The 20657-nt window shown below is 43.9% G+C and overlaps 2 protein-coding genes across 5 annotated transcripts in view; one reads left to right on the forward strand and one right to left on the reverse strand.

The window, feature by feature from the left end:
- Positions 1–15924, forward strand: part of BOLA1 (bolA family member 1) — a 36335-nt gene extending 20411 nt beyond the window's left edge. The window contains exons 4-5 of one of the 3 annotated variants that reach the window (XR_010377432.1): positions 9252–9366; positions 11596–12195. The gene's annotated coding sequence lies outside the window, so the exon portion shown is untranslated. Of the gene's footprint in view, positions 1–9251 lie in introns of all 3 variants that reach the window. The other 2 variants (XR_010377431.1, XR_010377433.1) reach the window with 2 other exon arrangements.
- A 208-nt stretch (positions 15925–16132) lies between these two features.
- SF3B4 (splicing factor 3b subunit 4) lies at positions 16133–20371 on the reverse strand. 2 transcript variants are annotated; one of them, XM_010996695.3, is made up of 6 exons: positions 20257–20371; positions 19660–19788; positions 18857–19399; positions 18340–18546; positions 16715–16888; positions 16133–16528 (listed from the first exon to the last, which is right to left on the reverse strand). In XM_010996695.3, exons 1-6 carry the CDS (start codon positions 20288–20290, stop codon positions 16341–16343), a joined length of 1275 nt encoding a protein of 424 aa, XP_010994997.2. In that variant the 5' UTR covers positions 20291–20371; the 3' UTR covers positions 16133–16340. The 2 variants fall into 2 exon arrangements, with proteins under 2 accessions (XP_010994997.2, XP_031292377.1); XM_031436517.2 differs by lacking the exon at positions 20257–20371 and adding an exon at positions 20220–20253.
- Positions 20372–20657: the final 286 nt, after the last annotated feature.

A 20657-nucleotide genomic window follows, 5' to 3' on the forward strand; every position in this document is an offset into this window, starting at 1 on the left:
ACATACATGAAAATACAATGAAGATCTGTGTGTTTTTCTGAATGTATTTTACACCACAATTTTTTCTATAAGTTGTAAAAAGGTCTTATCACTCTCTTTTCTTCAAATCCTCCAATGGCTTTCTATTATACTAAGAATTAAATGCAAATTTCTAATCAAGACCTAATAATCATGTGTGGTCTGGCCCCTGCCTGCCCCCTCCTTTCCTACGCATGTCCCAGGCTTCAGTTCTGCTTTAGCTTCACTGGTCTCCCTGCTGTGGCTCCTACACGCCCAGCGTGTACACATCAGAGGACCTGGGCACTGGGGGTCCTGCTGCCGGGAACTCCCATCCCCCAGATCTTTGCCTTATCATTCAGGTCTCTACTCAGAAGTCACCTTATCAGACCACCCTGTCTAACAGAGCTACATCCCTCCCCACTCCCGTCACTGTCCTGTCACCCAGTATTACTACTTTTCTTACGATATACTTCTATCTAAAATTATTTTTATTTGTTATACTCTCTTATTTTTTTGTCTTCTACCTTTTTTCAGTTCTAAGGGAAAAGGAACCTCATCTGGCATATTTACTGTGATGTCTTCAGTATACATTAAGTAAACACTCAGTGAAGGATTATTCCAAATTAAGTTAAATATTACCTGTACCGCATATGATAAATTTTTTCCTACTCCCACTAAATATGAGTGCTGAACTAGCAGGTAAAGGATTGGCTTGAAAGAATATAAATTAATTGCCTGTTGAGAATTGTCACTTTTTTTTCAGTCTAGACTTGTTCTTATCCCCTAGACTCATCTCTTCTCCACAAATAGCTTATATTGGGTGTGGGAAGTAAGACCATGGCCCAGGAGATGATAAATGGGTGTATGGGAATGATGGTTGACATTGTTAGAGAATTTACCTGACTTGGGCACTTTTCTGGCCACTTTACATTGACTAACCTACCCCATGTCACCATTAACCTGTGAGATGATTACCTTTTGCAGATGAAGAGACTGAGGCACTGATTGGTTAAGGAGTAACTTGATGAAATCACACAGCTCAGAAGTGGCAAAACTAGGATTTGAATGGAGGCAATATAGATTTAGAGCTCTTATTCTTTTTAAATTCATCCATTTTAAGTGTATCGGTCTGTGAGTTTTAACAGATGTTTACACCCATGTAAGCACCCCCTTGATCAAGATATAGAACATTGTTCCTGAAAGTTCCCTTGTGCCCCTCTGCAGTCAACTTCCCCATCCTAGGCAACCACTGTCTCCTTTCTGTCTCCATAGATGAGACTTGTCTATTCTGGAGTTTCATACAAGTAGATCCATACAGACCGAGGTCTCTGACTTCATAGCTCTGGGTTTCAGAGCTTTCCAGTTTTGGTTTTTTTTTTTTTTCATTGAAGTATAGTTGATTTACAGTCTTGTCTCGGTGTACAGCATAGTGATTCAGTTATACACATACACACACACACACACACACACACACATATTATTTTTTTCATATAAATCCTTTTCCATATGCTTTTTCATTATAGGCTCCTGCAAGATGTTGAATATTGTTCCCTGTACTATACATACAGTAGGACCTTGTTGTTTATTTTATGTGTAGTAGTTAGTTCTGCAAATCCCAAACTCCCAATTTATACCTCCCCGTCCCCTTTCCCCTTTGGTAACCATGAGTTTTTTTATGTTTTGTTGGATTCAGTTTGCTAATTCTTTGTTGAGAATTTTTGTATCTATATTCACCAGAGATATTGGCCTGTATTTTCCTTTTTGGTAGTGTCTTTGTCTTGTTTTGGTATCAGGGTGACGGTGGCTTTACATGAGTTTGGGAGCATTCCCTCCTCTTCAATCTTTTGGAAGAGTTTAAGAAGGATCAGTATAAGTTCTTCTTTGTATGTTTGGTAGAATTCCCCAGCAAAGCCATCCGGTCCTGGACTTTTGTTTGCAGGGAGCTTTTTTTTTTTTTTAATTACAGATTCTATCTCACTTCTAGTGATTGGCCTGCTCAAATGATCTGTTTCTTCTTGATTCAGTTTTGGTGGATTGTATGTTTGTAGAAGCTTGTCTGTTTCTTCTAGATGGTCCAATTTGTTGGCATATAATTGTTAACAGTATTCTCTTACGGTTTTTTGTATTTCTGTGGTATTGGTTGTAAGCTTTCCAGGGTTTTTAACCACTGCTTTATACTACTTCCTGGTGTAGCTTCCTTCCCCACTTACCCATCAAATTGCCTGCTCCCCAACATCAGCCACCCACCTGTATTCTATCACTGCTTCTACCCACCATACTCCAAGCACATAAGACTGTCAGTATGGGGAGGGTTAAGAGGGACAAAACAGGGTCAATGACAGCACCTCTAAGATACTGTAGAGTTCCAGTGAAAGATGCTAACAAGTAAAGCATCAAAATTCCTTCCTTTAGGAGCTTATAATCCAGTTAAAGAGAAGGGATATCTTATCTAGAAAGCCAGTAAGTAGCAAAGCGTTTAAAACATTCATTCATTCAACAAGCATTTATCCAGTAAATATAAAACAGCATAATGTGACTGAGCACTTGGCTTTGGAGTTCAGACAGATTTTGGTTCAATTACTGCAACCACTACTTCTTAGCAGATAACCTTGGTCAAGGAACTTAATATTAGCTTCCTGATCTTAAAGTTGGGGTAATAATAAAACATATCTAAGGGGTTATTTTGAGGATTAACTGAGATAATGCTTATAAAATACTTAGTACAGTACCTGGCACATAATAAGACTTAGAAAATATTAGCTGTAATTATTTTTATAATTATTGCATATGTCAGGTATCTTTCAACACTCTGGAGAGATACAGATTAATAGAATAAGATTCGTTAATAGAGTAAGAGTTCTTAAGAGATTCAGTTTAGTGCAGGGATACTGAGATTGGGATCCATGAAACTTCTGGAATTTTTGCTTCAGGATATTGGATATATACGCATGTACATATTTTTTCTTGGATAGGGTCCACAGTTTTTATCGTATTCTGAAAGGACTGTCTATGGCCTACATATTTAGGACCCATGGTCTAGAGCATGCATTCTCAGCAGGGGTGGTTTTGCCCCTCAAGAAGTCAAAAAGTGATTCGGAGGTGGGAATCTTAGATATCACAGTGGTATTGTGCCTCCAAAGGGCCATAGTACATAAGCAGATAAACAACATGCCAGTGATATTATAATTTCATGCATGGGGGAAGGGCAATTAGGAAAAAGTGTCAGAGGTAGGCAATAATTTTTTTAACGGGTTGAGAAACCCTAGTACGTGACTAACAAACAGATGTGTGAACTGAGTACCTGTGTGCTAGCAGTACTAGCTCTGTTCAGGGAATTGCTGAGCAGCTGTAGTCTGAAAGAACTGGAGGGTGGAGAGGGGGATAAAGGAGAGTCTGGGGGAGTCAAATTTAATGACTAGAGGAGGCACTCAGAAACTGTGGAATAAATAAAAGCTCAGAGATTCTGCAAATGAATGCCCGAGAGAATGGTGGTTCTAAAGGGAGAAGTAGGGAATTCAGTAAAGGCACTGATTTACTCTGTGGTGGTGTGAATTCATCAACATGACATCAGATAACAGCCGAAAATACCACACAGGAGTTCATATGAAAAAACAACCTAGAAATGTGAACATAATCAGCATCAGGGTAACAGTCACTGAAGTCCTCATCAAGGCTCAGTTGGAAGAGGCAATTCGTTTGATAGATGACCTGGAGGCCGATGGACACAGAGACTGAGAAAAAGCCTCCCACTGGGCTGCTCCAGTGCTGGCCTCCAGCATCTGGGGCCAGGATCCAGCTGCTAGCCGTGGCAGTTCCAAGTGTTCCTGGGACCTCAGCCTATGACCACATCAAAGCAAATTTATAGCAGAGCTCTGTTTGAAATTAAGAGGTCAGTTATTTCCGCTGTAACCAAGAAGCCTGGCATCCTCAGCCATTCACGATGTGAAATATCAGGTCTAGTCTTCCCCCAAGCTTTTGACACATATAATCAGACACCCACTAGGGGACCTCACCTCAAAGCCACCATATCCAAAATGGAACTTATCATTTTTACCCCACTCTCCCCCCAAATTCTTCCTGTTGCATATTCTCATCCTTGATTCCACCCTCCCCTTCATTCACTGTATCCAATCTAGTACCAGCTCCTAATTTGCCTTTTATCTATCTGCCCGCTGCCTCTCTCTCTTTTCATCGCTGCTCCTGTCATAGCCCTCATTATGACTTCACCTCTCACCTCAGTTATTGCCAGTTGCATAGCTCGTTGCCTTGCCCGCAGTCTTCATCTCCCTCAAATCTATTCTATACACAGCAACTTTAGTTCTAAAACACCAATTTGCCACTCCCTTGCTTAAACCTCTGCTGTGGCTTCCCATCATGGACAGCAGCTTCCCAACCAGTATGCCTTGACAATGATGCTCAGATATTAATTCCCTCAGCACCTTGTGCTGCTGGGCAGAGCCTGGACAGCTGGAATTCTTAAGCCGATAGCCTCAAGCCTGAAGCATCCTCCTCCACCTCAGTGTGCTTTTTCAAGTGGTTCTGTGCCATGATGTGGAAAAGGGGCTGAGAAGCACTGATTGTGGGAGCTCCCTGACTGGCTCTGACCTCATCCTGCAACCGATACCGAACAACTTTAGTGCATTATAAACCAGGCTGTTTATCAATCTCTGCTTCTGCTCAGAAACATCCCATCCACCTGGAATGAGCTTCCCTTCATCTTTGCCTGGGAAGATTCTAACTTTCCTTTGAGATTATATTGTGTCACTTTCTTTCCCCAGACGTTTTCTTGGACTTTCATGCCAGGTTAGGTACCCTTCCTCATGTTCAGAATAGTTTCTTTCTTAATATTCTCTTATGTGTCAGTCTGTCCCCTTAGTAATGATGGGACAGCAAAACCACCTTGCTCATCTTTGTGTCTTCAGCTGCCACCAGCACAGAGCCCTCATAGGTACCATATGAAGGGGAGTGATGTAAGCGAACAAGAGGGCCAGGCTCACCTTTTCTTGCCTTGAGTTTAGGAAAGTATGTGGTTATATAAGCCAAAAAGTGAGCTTCAAGAAGGGGGTGATATAACAGGATTAAATGTGGTAAAGAACGGAATAGGCCATTGGATTTGGTCTAGTTGCTGCTCTAGTTACTAAAAGTCTGAGCACAGAATTAAATATAATGGAAATTAGGTTTGGAAGGACTGAGAATGAGAAAAAAAATAGGAATAAGATACAAACCCCTTACCCAAGATATCTGGTGGTAAAGAATGAAAGAAAATGAAGGTTTACTGAGTTCCTACTGTCCCAATTTCAACTGTTCTGCAATCATATGAGACTTGCACTTGGTTCCAAAGAAAACCACATTAACATAGTTTGCTCAGAGGAATCCCACTTCCCTCCGTATCCCTTCCCTTCTCACCCCCAGCCCTGCCCCAGTGGCATCAATTTCCATTGGTTTTTGGTTTAGCCTTCCATTTTTAAAATATAAACAAATGTATACATTATGTGCCACCCCTTAGACAAGGAAACACACACACTCTGTCCTGCATGTTACTTTCCTCACTTTAATATATGCTGGAGGGCTCTCCAAAACTGTAGGTAGTCTCCCCCATTCCTTTTTACTGCCGCTCAGTACTCTGCAGTACTGTATAGATTTACCAGTTTATTCAACCAGTCCCTCCCTGATGGATATGTGAGCTGTTTCCAATCTATTATTATTACACATATGCTGCAATGAATAGTTTTGTGCACATTACTTCATATTTTTGCCAGCATATCTCCAGGAACTTTACTTCTGTTCTTAGTTAATATTCGCAATAACTATGCTGTATATGTTATGTCTCCATCTTCTGTATAAGCTTGATGTAAGGAAACAGCTGCTGTAGTAAACAGCAGTCCAGTTGTAACCAAGCAGGACCCTTAGGGGCTCTTCCCAGGACAGGCCACCCCCCCGCCAATATCCTCTGATTTAGCTCCTCTCTGAAGTACCTAGATAATTGTATCTGACGCATCTTTCCTGAGTTTTTCAGATGCTAAAACCACCAGCAAATGGAAGAAACGAACTACTCGATGATCATGAGCATGTGGCCCCCAGACCTTCTGGCGCCTAAGGATGGCTCACCCTCAATCAGAGAATTGTGCACAGCTGATCACACACGCTGGGCCGCCCCTCCCTCAGCTGGCTTTAAAAATGCTCAGCTGAAACCCTTCAGGGAGTTCATGGTTTTCTGGGGCATGAGCCAATCATTCTCCTTGCTCAGCCCAGCAATAACCTTTCTCTGCTCCAACCTCCGACATTTTGGTGTTTTTTTGCCTCACTGTGTGTTGGGCACATGAATTTGTGTTCCATAACCATTTTGGCAAAGTCAGCCTAGGAATCTTTGCCCGTAGCAGGTCGACCCTGGCTGGAGGCAGCCCCTTCCCTGGGTCCCCAGCAGCTGCCGGGGAACTGGGAGGGACTCTTCCTGACGGGAGCCGCCGCCTCAAGGCAGACTGGAGCTGGGAGGCGTCAGGAGCTATGCTCCACATTCAGTGTCGCCTGGGGGTGAGTCGCTCCAGCTTCTGCAGCTGGGGAGTCTCTCCACTCCATCTGGGTTCATTCCCTTCTGGGAAGTGAGCCACTCTGGGTCCGTTCTCTTTCGAGAACTGGGCCCATCTGTATGGAGGCCTCCTTCTGGGAGTGGAAGTGGAATTTTTAGACTACACCTCGTCTGATTTTCTGTGTGTGCAACCACAGCTTATCTGTTATTTGTGTTTTTGTCTGTGTCGTTTTAGGGTGAGCCACTCTGGCTTACACAGGATGGGCAAATTCCACCCGCTCCACCTGGGCTCATTCCCCTCAGGAAGTGAGCCATTCTCGGCTCCCAGGGGCCAGTCTGGATCCCTTCTCTTTCAGAAGCCAAGCCACTCAGGAAGCCTCTGGGAGTGGAAGTGGAATTGTGGGGCTACACCTTGTTGGGTCCTATGTTTGTGGGCCCATGTTTGTTGTTTGTGTTCATGTCAGTACTTAACATTGGCCCGCTGAGACATCTGTAAGTAACAGGGCTCACGCGTGATGACACCAGGGTATCCTTCCCTATGGTGTTTCAGAGAGGCGATTAAGCAGGCTATTGACCCTGGCAGATTAACAATGAGGGAAAGAAAGTGCCAGCCTGTTAAACAGGCTGTTTCCCTTATCCCGCAGCTGGCTGCTTGGTTCCAAGGACATGCCATACAAGACTTTCTGTGTTCCACAACTGCTGCATCAGTTACAAGGACATACCCCAGTATCTTTCTTCTTCCCCAACCCGCACCCCGATGAAGTTTCTGCTTTAGGGTTGAGCTCCACTGGAGGAAAGAGCCAGTAATAGATGCCTGGCAGCACCAGCCTGAAGGTTAACATGGCGGAGCCTTCCAACAGAAGGGCCCACTGCCCGATGGGGGCTGGAGCTGTCTCACCCGGCCACCTGGCTGACGGCTGCCTGCTTGAGTGTTTCCTTTTTTGTCTTTTTCCCATTCTTTGAGCAATAAAGCAGCTCTTTTGTCCCTCTGCTTCTACTGAGAATTCTTTCTCAATCACACATGGGGTGAGAGGGCTTACCCACCCATTTGGTGAGCTTTGCAATTTGGGGTCTTCCTATCTACTAACAAATGGCACCCCAGATGGGAGATATTTTGTGAATACTGAGTACTCAATGTTCCCCAGGAGCGAAACCTATCAAGATCAGGTTGGTGAGCCTCTGGCTGTCTTCTTGCTCTCGTCTTAGTCTTCTGTATCTCTTGCCGCACCTGTACCTGCCCCCTCCTTAGTTCTGCTATTCTTCCCTGTTCCTTCCCTGAAGAGAGTTTTTTTTGAACCTTCTACTTTTTACAATTTTCTTCTTTTTACTTTCAGCTTCCCTTCTTTCTTTTTCTTTGTGGGTTCGAGTCCCACAGAAATTCAAAGTCCTGGATGCAGGACACAAGTGAAAGTCCACAGAAAATTTGTGGGTCCAAATCCCACGAGAGCCCAGGAGCCAGGGCCTGATAACTCCCGTGGGCAGGGAACTCATTTTAGGTGAGTGGGTTCGAGTCCCACTGGCCAAATGTGTTGAGTTCGTGTCCATCTTCAAAAGAGCCTGGGGAAGAGTCCTGTAAGGCCTGAACATCAGGCTCCTGGGTCCAAGTCCCACAGAGGAGCCTATAGGTTGTGTCAAGAACTGTCTGCAAGGCCACTACTCCCTGTTCCTTTCCCTCCCTCTTCAGCTGGCTCCCTCTACTCTCTCTTTTCCATCATCCAGCTAAATATTACGCTCTGGTGGACTTGGATACTTAATTGCCATCCTTGCTCTCAGGATCTCTTATGATTTGGCTCTGCTCCTATACCCTAGAGGGAATTCCCAGGCCTGGAGGGAATTTTGGAGTAAACTGGGTTGGCTGATATTTTTGTTAATGTGGCTTAAAATTGGAAACTTTAATTTTAGACTTGTACTTTGTAATAAAACTAAACTAAAAAAAGTGGGAGATTATGTCTCTACAGCCTCCCAACTCCCAGACGGGCAGCCACCCACTGAAACTCCAGCTGGCTTCCACTGTTGATATGGAGCCAGTACTTATAAGGACTTATCTAGCCCTAAGATGGCCAAGGTGAGGCGTTTTTTTTTGGACATTTCAGACTCACAGACATAGTAAACAATCTTACAGTTATGAGAGGAAAGGGAGTGGGAAGGAACAAATTTGGGAGTTTGAGATTTGCAAATATTAACTGTCTACAAAAATAGATAAACAAATTTCTTCTGTATAGTACAAGGAACTATATTAAATATCCTGTAATAACCTTTAGTGAAAAGGTATATGCAAATGAATATATGCATATGTATGACTGGGGCATTTTGCTGTACACCAGAAATTGATATATTGTAGCTGACTATACTTGATTTGATGTATTTGATTAAAATGAGGGTAATTATAGAGAAAAAGAATACATTTCAGTGGACATTAAATTCTAGTTTTGTTAACTGAGGTCTGTATTTACTAAGCCTCCCTTCCCAGACAGTTCCTTGTTATGTTACATTGTTGCAAAGTTTAGTTGAATTATTAAAAGGACACTAGAAATTTGTTCCTGAAACTTAGTAATCTATTTCTGGATGAAGATCAGACAGCCCATGGCCTGCAGCCATGGGATTATACATACTGAAAAAGACATAATTGAAGGACTGTCTCCAACCTAGGTGGAAGGACCTCCTGACTATCTCACACACAGTAAAACTGAAGGAAATTGACTCTTAATAATCTTTCCACTTACAGAGGGCTTCTGCACTGGACTGGCCTATAGAGAGGATTGCTAACCTCGAAATCACCTTGCAACAGTGCTCAAGTGGAGGAGGAACTAACTAGACCAGGATGAAAAGATGACATCTAGGTAAACAGCTGACCCAAGACACCAGACCAGGCCTGTATACCAATTACTTTGACAATCACTCACACCTTTGCTTATGAACTAAATGTATCTCACAACCTTATGCAAAGTTAAAGTTAATCCAATTGTTAAGTTTATGGTCAGTTACCTATGTCTAGTACTTCTGGGTTACCTTGGTGGATTTCTCTACTCTAAGGCTCTAATTAGATGGCCCTTAAAAAAATTTAGAGGAAAGAAATTATAGTTCAGGCCACTTTGACATTATTAGGTGGGATCCCCTCACCTGGTCAATTAATAATACCTGCTCTGATCCTGACCATGAATATGAATTTTCTTCTAAAGTTTCTCAAGCTCAATCAGAGCAACAAGCAAAATTTCAGCCAAAGAAAATAGCCTCCCACAATTTATAGGATAAAGTTATATGATTAACATCAGGCTATGGTCATTTAAAGACTTCCTTATGTTGGGAACAATTAAGCCATACTAACAACTAGCCTGATTAAAAAATTGGGCCATTGCCCTATGGACAATGCCAATATGTAATTTCCCTTAAAGATGAAGATGGGTACAAAACAGGCTAAGTCAGATGCCCTGGGAATGTACTGAGCTGCACCTAATGAAAATTCTTAACTTCTTCCTTCTGACCTTACTATACTGCTAATATTATTTGCTTATTGCCTGTTTTACAAGATTGCTGTTTCTCACATTACCAAATGTGTGACTGAGACTGAGCCTCCAATAAAACGACGACTGGGCAATGTGAAGCAGTTAACCAGATACATCGTTCTATAGGAGATGTGATTACAATGATGTGACTATGGGTGTGGGAAGAAACAAGAGGGCGTATTTTCCTGGACCACAACAGACTAGTAAGACAGGTGGTCCAGAGACTTCTTACTACTGTTAATAAGGCCTGTTTCAGTAATAGCACAATGAGTGGCCTATCAACAAAATTCTCACCCGGTCTAGGAACGAGCATTCCCAGCACTGTGGGACAAAATGGTCATAAAATACCTCCCAAGCCATGGTCAAATTTATAACCACGAGGAGACCCTACCAACTAAAATTGACACTTGCCGTCTGCCTCTACAGGGATTAAGTCACAAGGCAGTTGCTGACCTTCAACACACCCTGAAAGGAATTCAGGGTGGAATTCAGGAATAAGACACTCAGTGCTCTGAGAAAATTTGGCAGAACAGGGATTAAGATAATTAGATGTTTTCAGGAGAAGATTTTATGAGCCCAAATTCTTGCATCTCCCCATGTGTAGAAAAACACTAAAATCATGTATAGTGACATCTGCTTTAGCCATTAAGGAGAAAAAGTTTAAAAGTCAGACTAGAATATAACTGTAGGTTAGACATCTAAGGCAAAACTAGGTGGCCATTACGGACATGACTTCAGACAAGTTTCTGTCTTGCTGAGAACTTAAATTTTCCGGACTGTATCAGACTCAAGGACACCTCTAGCCACTCTCAAAGAATCTGCAACCTTGTGGTTGCAAGTCTCCTTAGATCTCACCACAAGCCAGGGAGGGACCTATGTCTGTCTAAGGAAAGAATGCTGTTTCTGTTACGATTGATCAGGCCAGGTACAAAAAGATCAGAGGTCTATTAGAACAAGCAGAAAACCCCAAAACACGTGGTAAAGCACTCAGCCGGCAAATGCTGTGTCTTGCCTTGGTTAATGCTCTTCCTAGGCCCTGCCATAATCGTCCTGTTGGCCCTAATTTGGGGACTATTTTTAACTCAAATACTTTCCCACTTCATTTCAAATCATCTCCAGCAGTTTCAAAATAAGACTCTGCTACTACACGACTGGAAGCCTATCCCAGGGTCACACTGTCTAGATTTAGATAAGGTAGAAAGAGACTTCAACTCAATCAGACATGCCAATACCCCTTTTCAGCAGGAAGTAACGATGGACGATAAGAGACCTCCATCCATTTCCCCAAGAAAATTCATGAGTATGAAGTGTCACGGGGGGGAGCTCAGAGATTTCATTAGGCAGGCTTACTGACCCTGACTAATTAATGACAAAGGAAAGAAAGTGCCAGTCTGTTTAAAAAACAAAAAAACAAAAAAACAAAACAGATTGTTTCTCTTATCCCACAGCTGGCTCCTTGGTTCCAAGGACGTAGCCATACGACAAAGTATTTAACACTCCACAAATGCTGCATCGGTCCCAAGGACATACCCCAGTATCTTTCTTTGTTCTCTTTTGCCCCCGCAGGCGCTTCTGTTTTAGAGTTCAGCTGCATGAGAGGAAAGAGCCAGTAATAGAAGGTGCCTGGCAGCACCAGAATGATAGTAACATGGCAGAGCCTTCCAACAAAAGGCCCGGAGGCCCGATGGGTGCTGGAGCTCTGTCAGCCGGCCACCTGGCTGACACTGCCCACTCAAGCTCTTTCTTTTTTGTCTTTTTCCCCTTCTTTCTCTGAGCAATAAAGCAGCTCTTTTTCACTTTGTCCCTCCTCTGCCTGAGAATTTTTTCTCAATCAGCAGGCAAGGACCCCCACATTTGGGAGGTGGGGGGACTTGCCCACCCATTTGGTGGGCTTTTCAATCTGCGGTCTCTATCCGCTAGCACATTAGCTTCCCCTGTGGCACAGCACTGGCTGTGATTTTCCCTTCTGGGCCTAGCTTGGTCACCCATCTGGCTTCCTCTCTGACGGGGTGTTGGTCGGGGCTCTCCCCTTTTGGATGCATGTGGCATTGGTTGGGAATCTCCCTTTGGGGGCTGGGGAACTGTGACCCTGAGAGAACATTTTGAGCTGTTTTTTGCTTGATAATTATTCACAGCAGATGTTATCAAATTAAGTATGGATGATCAGAGCTCTTCCATCTTATAGTCCCTTGGGGTATTTTTGCAAAACTGGGAGTTCTTTAGAGATGCTCCCATAAATGAAAGAAAATGCTGTTTTTATTGTAACATCATGTGGCCTCAATACTTCCTGAGATCTGAGAGCAATGGCCCCTAGTGACTCAGCTGTTACATCAAAGTGTGCTTTTGCGATTGCTTTGGATTTTACCTTAGTTGTCTATGTGAGTGTCCCAGTATCCGAGTCCAAATCCTGTTCTCTCTTCCTGGTTTTGCTGAAAGTGAGGCATGTGTATATAAGTGAACGATGTGTCTGTTGCCTATTACTGTTATTTCTTTGAACTGAAGTGGGTATTTGGGAACTGAAAAAGAAGTCCCTGAAAATGGCCAAGATGTTTGGGTTTTGTAAAAGCAGTTAAAGAAGAAATTTGCATTTCTCTTCCTGTGCCTTTGAGGTGTAGATTATCTACCTGGGCTCTCAAGGGGAAAAGAAAAAAAATTTTTTTTAACGTAGGTGGAAAAACTGAGATCTCTGGTTCTGTTTTTACGTAAAAATTAACTTGTAAATGAGCTCTGTTAATTGACTTAGGAGTGTTTAATTTGTAAATGCTTACTTTTAAGTATAAAAGAAGCTACAGAACAAATTTCAGATTCATGTGATCTAGGATATTAAACTTAGTTTAAGCTTGTTGGTAGAGTCCACATAGACATGTCTTCTATTGTACCCAGGTTTCATGAAGGCCAGTAAGTTTGTTTCTGTTGCAGTTTGTCAGCAGAAAGAAAAAAATTAACTTGGTATGATGAAATTCTTGTAAGCAAATTAAATGCAAATTAGATAAGAGCTTTTGGGTGAGTTCTTTAGAAATAATTATTTTAGGAATGTCTACTTAAAAATGATCTCTTCTAATATTTGGTAACTTGAAATTTTAGAGTTGTGCTAAATTAAGTTAAATGATGGAAGTTTGGCTAGGTCATTTCCAAACAAAATAAGATACTGAAGCATTAATTACTGAATGTTGGCTTCCCTTTACAGAGAAACTAAAGGTATTTAGGATTATTGATGAATATGTTTAGTATCACCCTGAAATATTTTCTATAAAAAGCACATGTGTTTGGAAAATTATTGGTATTTGCCTGCCATCATACAGAATACTAATGTAAAGGACAGCTCATAATTGCTTACTTGGCTTTTCACTCGAAATTGAGATTTTTAATAGGTTGAGGATTCTAATTAAAACATGGCATTAAAGCTACTAAAAATAATAAACATTTCAGTGTATACAATAGGAAAGTAATGTTGTGGGAGAATAGGGTCTTGGCTCCTGCAGGAAAGAATTCAAGAGCAAGGCATGTAAAGTGAAAGCAAGTTTATTTAGAGAGAGAGACCCCACTCCATGAAGTGTGACCCTCACTCAGAAGGGAAAACAGCTTAGGAGATAGACTCCATAGGCAGAACGTGGGCCATCTCAGAAAGGTGAGAGGGAGAGCCTGAGAGGGGTGGGGCGTTTAGTTTAAAGTAAAAGTAGATACACACTCCGTTGACAGAGTGCGGGCTGTCTCAGAAGGCAAGAGAGTGAACGCCCACGAGGTGCGGAGTTGTTAGGTTTTACGGGCTCCGTAACTTCACAGGCTAGTGAGTAGGAGGATTATTCCAACTACTTTGAGGCAGGGGCGAGGGTTTTCCAGAAACGCCCCCCTCTGCCCACTTTTTGACCTTTTAAGGCCAGCCTAGGAACTGTGGGTGCGCCATGAGGCTCAAGGTCTACTGGAAGTCGAATCTTCCGCCATCTTGGTTCTAACCAGTTTGTTCTGTCCTCAGTTGCTGTATCATTCCTTCAATGGTTGTGCCCTGCCCTCTTTCCTCCCACTTCAGTAGGACCTGTTTTGAGTTAAGAAAGGTATGAGGTATGGAATTGCATTTTGTTAAGGGAAAATAAAATGATCTGGACCTAGAGCTGATTGTTTCTAGATGAGAAAAAAATAAGGGACAAACTAATATGGAAACAGAAAGTTGTGGAAAGTTTGTAGAAAGGGAATCCTAAAAAAGGAGTTCTGTGCATTGGTGGGGCTGAGATTAGATTACACTTAATAGGTAAGTGGATTTTATTAAAATAGGCTGGTGTAGAACTAGATTTGCTTCCTCTCTGTTAAGAGAACTTTACCTTTTTGATATTTTTAACAAATTTCCTATCGAACTTAATATTTTTCTTTCTTTTTTTTAATGGAGGCATGGGTTTTGAATCTAGGGCTTCATGCATGGTAAGCATACACTCTATCACTGAGCTATTTCCCTCCCCCTTCAAATTCTAATTAACATTCTTTTGACATCAACTAACACTAGGATGCTTCCAAGGGCCCCTGAAGCATCTCAGAGAAAAATGATTTACTAGGATTGGTTGGTGTGTTGGTTGGAGTTTCGGATTACACACGAGGCATTGTCAAATGGTGGTAAGCCTCCTCAGATTATGCAGTGTGGATAAATGTTATTAATATAGATATTCTAGAAATTACATAAAGTTTCTGAAACTTGGATATGTCCTGGTATAATGCTATCAGTCATAATTCTGGTTGTTATCTTGCAATGCTGTCACAGCCACTTGATTAATCCTGTCAAAAACATAATCAGATCTTTTACTTTGCCCTTTTAAATCTTTTGTCATTCATAGACAGTCACGCTGATGCTTTGCAAAACTGCTTCATCTTCAAGAAAATTCATAAAGGGGAGGTATAGTTTTCTTTTAAATCATATTGCCGAGCTGGGTAAGATATTTTTAACTCTGATTTCATAAAACTGCTAGTAAAAAGCATTAATTACATAGGACTGAGTGAATTACATATATATGAGTGAACATATATATGTTAATACCACATCAAAAGTTAAAACCTACATGTATTTACATGCAATATGTGTATGTGCAGTCAAACTGTAATAATTCCACCTAATGACACTGAAAAAGGAGGCGAAAAAAGTTAAAACCTACCCAGATAAAAGCAGACAACTGGCCACCTGGCTGCAAGTCTCCTCCAGAGTGCCACGTGCAGACTGGCTTTCAGGCTTGTTCTCCTGAATTCCTCAAGGGAATGAGATCTTAATCACACAAGACTCAGATCCAGGACCTGGAACTCAGGGATTTTCAATTCAGTGTCCATTCCCCAGATCGAGGTTGGACTAGACCATGTCTCAGCAGGAAGTAGCCAGAGCAGTCGTCACCCCATTCCCTGAGACTCGGGGTGTGGGGTGAAACAGGACTGGAGACTGAAACCGAGTTCTTCTGCTGAGTTTGTGATGAACCTCTCTATCCAAACTATCACTCCTCTTCTTGTCCAACACCTGTTCTCAAGATTGAGGAGTATCAAAGAAAAGGGGGAACTGTAACTGAGCAGGACCCCTAGGAGCTCTCCCCGGGACAGGCCACCCCCCCGCCAATATCCTCTGATTTAGCTCCTCTCTGAAGTACCTAGATAATTGTACCTGATGCATCTTTACTGAGTTTTTCAGATGCTAAAACCACCAGCAAATGGAAGAAATGAACTACTTGATCATGAGCATGTGGCCCCCAGACCTTCTGGCATCTAAGGATGGCTCACCCTCAACCAGAGAATTGTGCACAGCTGTTCACATACCCTGGGACCCCCCCCCCCCCGCCTCAGCTAGCCTTTAAAAATGCTCAGCTGAAACCCTTCAGGGAGTTCACGGTTTTCTGGGACATGAGCCAATCATTCTCCTTGCTCAGCTCAGCAATAAACCTTTCTCTGCTCCAACCTTTGACATTTTGGTGTTTTCTGGCCCCACTCGCATTCAGTAACATGACTGCAACAGCACATTACAGAATAAGCCTGTAAAACGTGGAACAAACACCTTCACTCCTACCTTACCACTCTTCTCCCAATATACTGACATCTATTCTTAGAGAAAAAGTCCCCATACCAAGGAAAACACCACAAAGAATAAACAAGGAGTTTAGTTTATTATCTCCGCACTTGTAAAACACTTAGGACCAACATAGGGGAAAAAACCTCCTGTGAAAAAAGTTACACTTACAAAGCAGGTCTGAGAGGGATTAGTGCCTTAGCCCCGAGAACTACAGCAACTCTGATTGGTCCAAGGACGTGAAAAGATATTGGGAGAATATAACAGGAGGAAAGACAATGAGAAATCACTGAGGAAGAGGGCCTCGAAGAGGGCCTCGAGGGGGAACTGGAGGCCGGGGAGTGGGTCTGGGTGGAGGGAGGGGCCCTCGCTGGTAGCCGTATGGTGGAGGCCGAGGAGGGCCAGTGTACCCGTGTGGGGGCATCAGTGGAGGAGGTCCACGCATACCATGCGGAGGCATAGGACCTGGGTGGCCTGCAGGGAGAGAAGGAAAACTTACTAAAAACAAATGAGATAGTTCACATTGGGACAACGGAGGGAGACGATAGACAGGGAGACAGTGAAAAGAAATGTAAGAAAGCGCAGGGGATGGAGGTGTGACGCAAGAAGCTGTAAGAATAAGACGTGTCAGGATGAGGGAGGTGGCCAGAGCCTACTCACCCATGGGAGATCCAAACGGAGGCCCTCGGGGGGGCATGCCCATTGGAGGAGGTCCAGGATGAGGCATTCCAGGTGGTGGTCGGGGCGGTGGCTGCCCCCCAGAGCCAGGGGGCCCGGCGTGAGGGTGTCCTAAGCCATGAGGGCCATGGTGGGCCAGCTGCATCTGAGACATTCCTATGAGGACAAAACAGACACAAAAAGGAGACAAAAAGTTAGACAAGAGGACAAAGAAAATGAGCAAAGAAGAGAAGAAAATGGAGAAAGAAGTAACATCAGAAAGAAGAGACTGGAAAATAAGTCTGACAAAAAGGACCCCTTTCCTTGACTCCATTCCAGGAAACAAAACAACCAACTAACCAATCGACCCCTCCCACCTCCCCTGGCCCTTCCACGGCTCAGGCCCTGTAACAGTGCTGCGCAAGTATGTAACAAGTGGGGTGATTATTCTGTTGATAGGACTTGGGAAGGTAACAGAGATACTGTCTGAGCAAAGACCTAATTCTAAAGGATGAGTAAGAACTTTTCAGGTGGACAACAGAGTGGGAATAGAACATTCCAGAAGGAAAAGATTAGCATGTGCAAAGCACAGGTGTGTCCAACAGCAAAGTATGTTATAGGAAACCCAGTAACACGGTGATAAGGAGCAGGTCACGGGCAGGAGGCACGTCAGGAAGAACCTAGAATGCTATGGTACCAGGTTTGGGTTTTACTCTGTAGGTGAAAGGGAGCAACAGAACAATCTGAGCAAGGGTGTGTGACCATGTGTACTTTAGAAAAAAAACTCTGTGAAAGTTGATCAAAGGTAGAGATAACTGGAGTCAAAGTGTCAGTTAGGAAATTACTACAATACCTTAGGTGTGAAATAGTGAGGACATGAGAGCCTGAACTAGGGCACTGGTGGCTGGTCTGAGGCCAGAGACATTGAGACTTGGTATTAAGAAGGGGTGATAGGGAACAGTCAAACATAGCTCCCAGATTTCTGAATCAAGACCAAAAAACAAAGAATACTAGAGAAAGAGTAAGTTTGAAGGGAAAGGGTAGAAAACTGGAGCTGTCCATTAAACAGCAAGATTAAGGGTATGGGATGTTAATAACCATGGAACAGAGACACAGACCTGGGAGGCACAGAAATAATGGAATCATGCAGAAAAGAGAACCAAACACAAAACCATAGTACAAGCAGAGAAAAGGGAGCCTACTTAGGTGGCTGAGACTGAGGAGTCAGAGAGATAGATGAAGAATCCAGAAAAACCCAAAGAGACAAGATTTTCAAACAAGAGGACCTGGCCAGTTTCAAGTACAGCAAAGGTCAAACCAGAGAAGGAGCAGAGATGTCCCCTCAACTTGGCACTGGGGTAGAAGTCAAAGAAGAGAATGTAAGTAAAAGCTAAGGAAACAAAAAACAGCAAGTATAGTTTACTCTTTGGTAAAACTTAAATAAGAAAGGACGATAGGGTGGTAGTTGTTAAAGTACACAGAGTAAAGCTTTTAGTGTTTGTTTTTATAAAATAATGTCTGAAAGACACGAGGACCTGGGGGCTATCTATTACGGCTGAAGGACAAAGGAAAGCAGTGTGTCTCCTCTACCAAGCTCATCCTTCTCCTTCCCAGCAAAGAACACCCACCTGGATGTGGCATCCCACCCGGCGGAAAGGGGTGAGGATGTGAATGTCCGTGTCCAGGATGTCCAGCCCCTGGGGTTCCTGCTGATGGGGGGCCATGTCCTCCAGCCCCAGGAGGCATAGGTGGCGGCGGCATGGCTGGGGGTATCCCAGGTGGAAGTGCTCCAGGAGGTGGTACTGGGGGTGGGAAGGAGCCGGGAGGAGGCATCCCTACAGAGAAAATGGAGAAAGAGTTAATGACAGTGAGAAGAGAGTGTCTTTAGAGAGCTTGTTCCAACCTGGCCTCTCTAGGCAGGATGAGCTCCTTTCCCCTCCTCCCAACTCTCTATAGTCAGAAACAACGTTAGACAACTCAAACAACTTCAGCCTTCTGGGGAAACTCGACACCACCATCATCATTCCTCAATCCCTTTCTCATTACCTACTCACTCAGTGCCTCCCTTTTCCAGGTTCTTTTTCCTTCTTCCTGGTTCCACCCTCACCCCCAAGCCCAAAACATATTTTGAATCAAAAGCTTTACCTGGTGGGGGTAGCCCGGACCCCAGTGATGATACCACAGGATTGGGAGCAGAGGGTGGAGGGGGTGCATCTGCAAACAGCTGATGAGGGCGGTCAGCCTGGGAGAGCGGGTTCTGTGCTGCCAGAAGTCGCTCAGCTGCTGAACCATGGCGCTCACCCTTAGAGTCCTTCTTGAAGGCATAGGACACAGTGATTGGGCGGTTACAGAGGTACTGCCCATTCATGGCCTCAATTGCTGCATCCGAAGCATCAAATGAAGCAAAATTAATAAAGGCATAACCTTTGGAGTTGCCTGTGTCTGGGTCCCGCATAATCTTGGGGGTTTGTAAGATGACCCCAAAGGCGCTAAAAGTATCATAAAGCAACTTCTCATCAATCTCTGGGTCCAGGTTCCCAATGAAAATGTTGGCCCCCACATCCAGGTTTTTGTTGTGAGCTGATGCCTTGTTCACTCGTATTGGCTTCCCATAGAGTTTGATCATGTTCATGATCTTAATGGCATAGTCAGCATCTTCCTCACTCAAGAATTCCACAAAGCCATAGCCTGAGGAAGTGGAAGAGAAGAGGTTAAGAATTTGAGTGAAGTGACTCAAAATGGGGTTTTCGCCTTCTATAGTGCAAAAAACAAGAAATAATAATCTCACTCAACTGAAAATCGTTCCAAAAACAAACTGTGAGCTAGGCTTAAGAGAAAGAAATCTTAAGCTTGCTCATTCCAGAAGTTATGAATACCACTGGGGCCCTCCAGAAGCAATCTGCCCCCCCCCCCGATATACATAATTGCACTTCGTGCCATGTACTCACCTTGGTGCTGACCAGTGACTCTATCCTTTGGCATGTGGGTGTTGACTACTGGTCCTGCCTGGAGAAATAGCTCCCACAGCAGCGGTTCACTAACCTTCTCATCCAGGCCCCCCACGTACACAGTGGCATCTGGAAGACAGGATTAGAAGGTTAGGGCAGGGATGAGAATATGAAAGGAAAGAAGTAGATGATGGGAACATGAAGATGAAAGCCAGGCAGGGAAATTGGGGGTGGAGATGGGATACAGGAGCAAAGAGAAGGCGAGGAAAAAAAAAAAAAAAAAGACATTACGTTAAACCCTTACACCTCCTCCTTTACAGAAAACAGATTTAAGTTTAACTTAGAATTCTGGTGCAAACTCTCTTTGTAGTTTAATTTTTTTCTTTTTTGGAGTGGGAAGGCGACAGATGGGAGATAGACAGAGTTACACCTACAGGCCTCAGCCTGCACCCATCCATCCCGTCCCCAGCCGGCATCACAGCCGGTCTCGCGCCCCCCGGGATGGTCCAATCTCCCGCCCCGGCGGAAACACTGCTGGCCCTAGTCGGGGCCCCCCAAACCTCCTAGGCCCATTCCGGGCTAGTCCCCTCCAGTCACCCTGGTTCCGCTCAGAGATCGGCCCGGCAGCCATGGCGATAGAGCTCCCGCCGTCTCCAGGCAGCTGTTCCGCCCTCTGACCTCAGTCACTTCTTCCACTTCCGGGGCGAAGGCGGACGTGGGCGGGGCCGCGGCAGAGGAGGAGCCGGAAGCGGCCGCGGCCATCTTAGGGCCCGCGGAGAATTGAAGTGGTTGGGGTGACGGCGTTCTTCGGTTATTGGTCTTGTGCCAAGTGTACGGCTGTGAGCGGCCTGGGCCGGGAAGGCGGAACGGAAATGCTCGGACCCTCCTAACACAATGCTAGACGTTAAAGGATCCCACTGCTCCCAAAAATGTAAATTCAAAAGCGAAGAGAACAGAACTTTACTTTTCGTACATTTTGTATCCTTGTTCCCTAGGAA

The sequence above is a fragment of the Camelus dromedarius genome, chromosome 23 (genome assembly GCF_036321535.1).
Source record: "Camelus dromedarius isolate mCamDro1 chromosome 23, mCamDro1.pat, whole genome shotgun sequence".
NCBI lineage: Eukaryota > Metazoa > Chordata > Mammalia > Artiodactyla > Camelidae > Camelus > Camelus dromedarius.

Coding starts and splice junctions, on each gene's coding strand:
- SF3B4 (XM_010996695.3), bottom strand. CDS start 20,290: ATGGCTGCCGGGCCGATCTCTGAGCGGAACCAGG. Junction 19,789..20,256: donor GATCTCTGAGCGGAACCAGG/GTGACTGGAGGG, acceptor CCTGTCTTCCAG/ATGCCACTGTGTACGTGGGG. Junction 18,547..18,856: donor GTCCGGGCTACCCCCACCAG/GTAAAGCTTTTG, acceptor TTTTCTCTGTAG/GGATGCCTCCTCCCGGCTCC.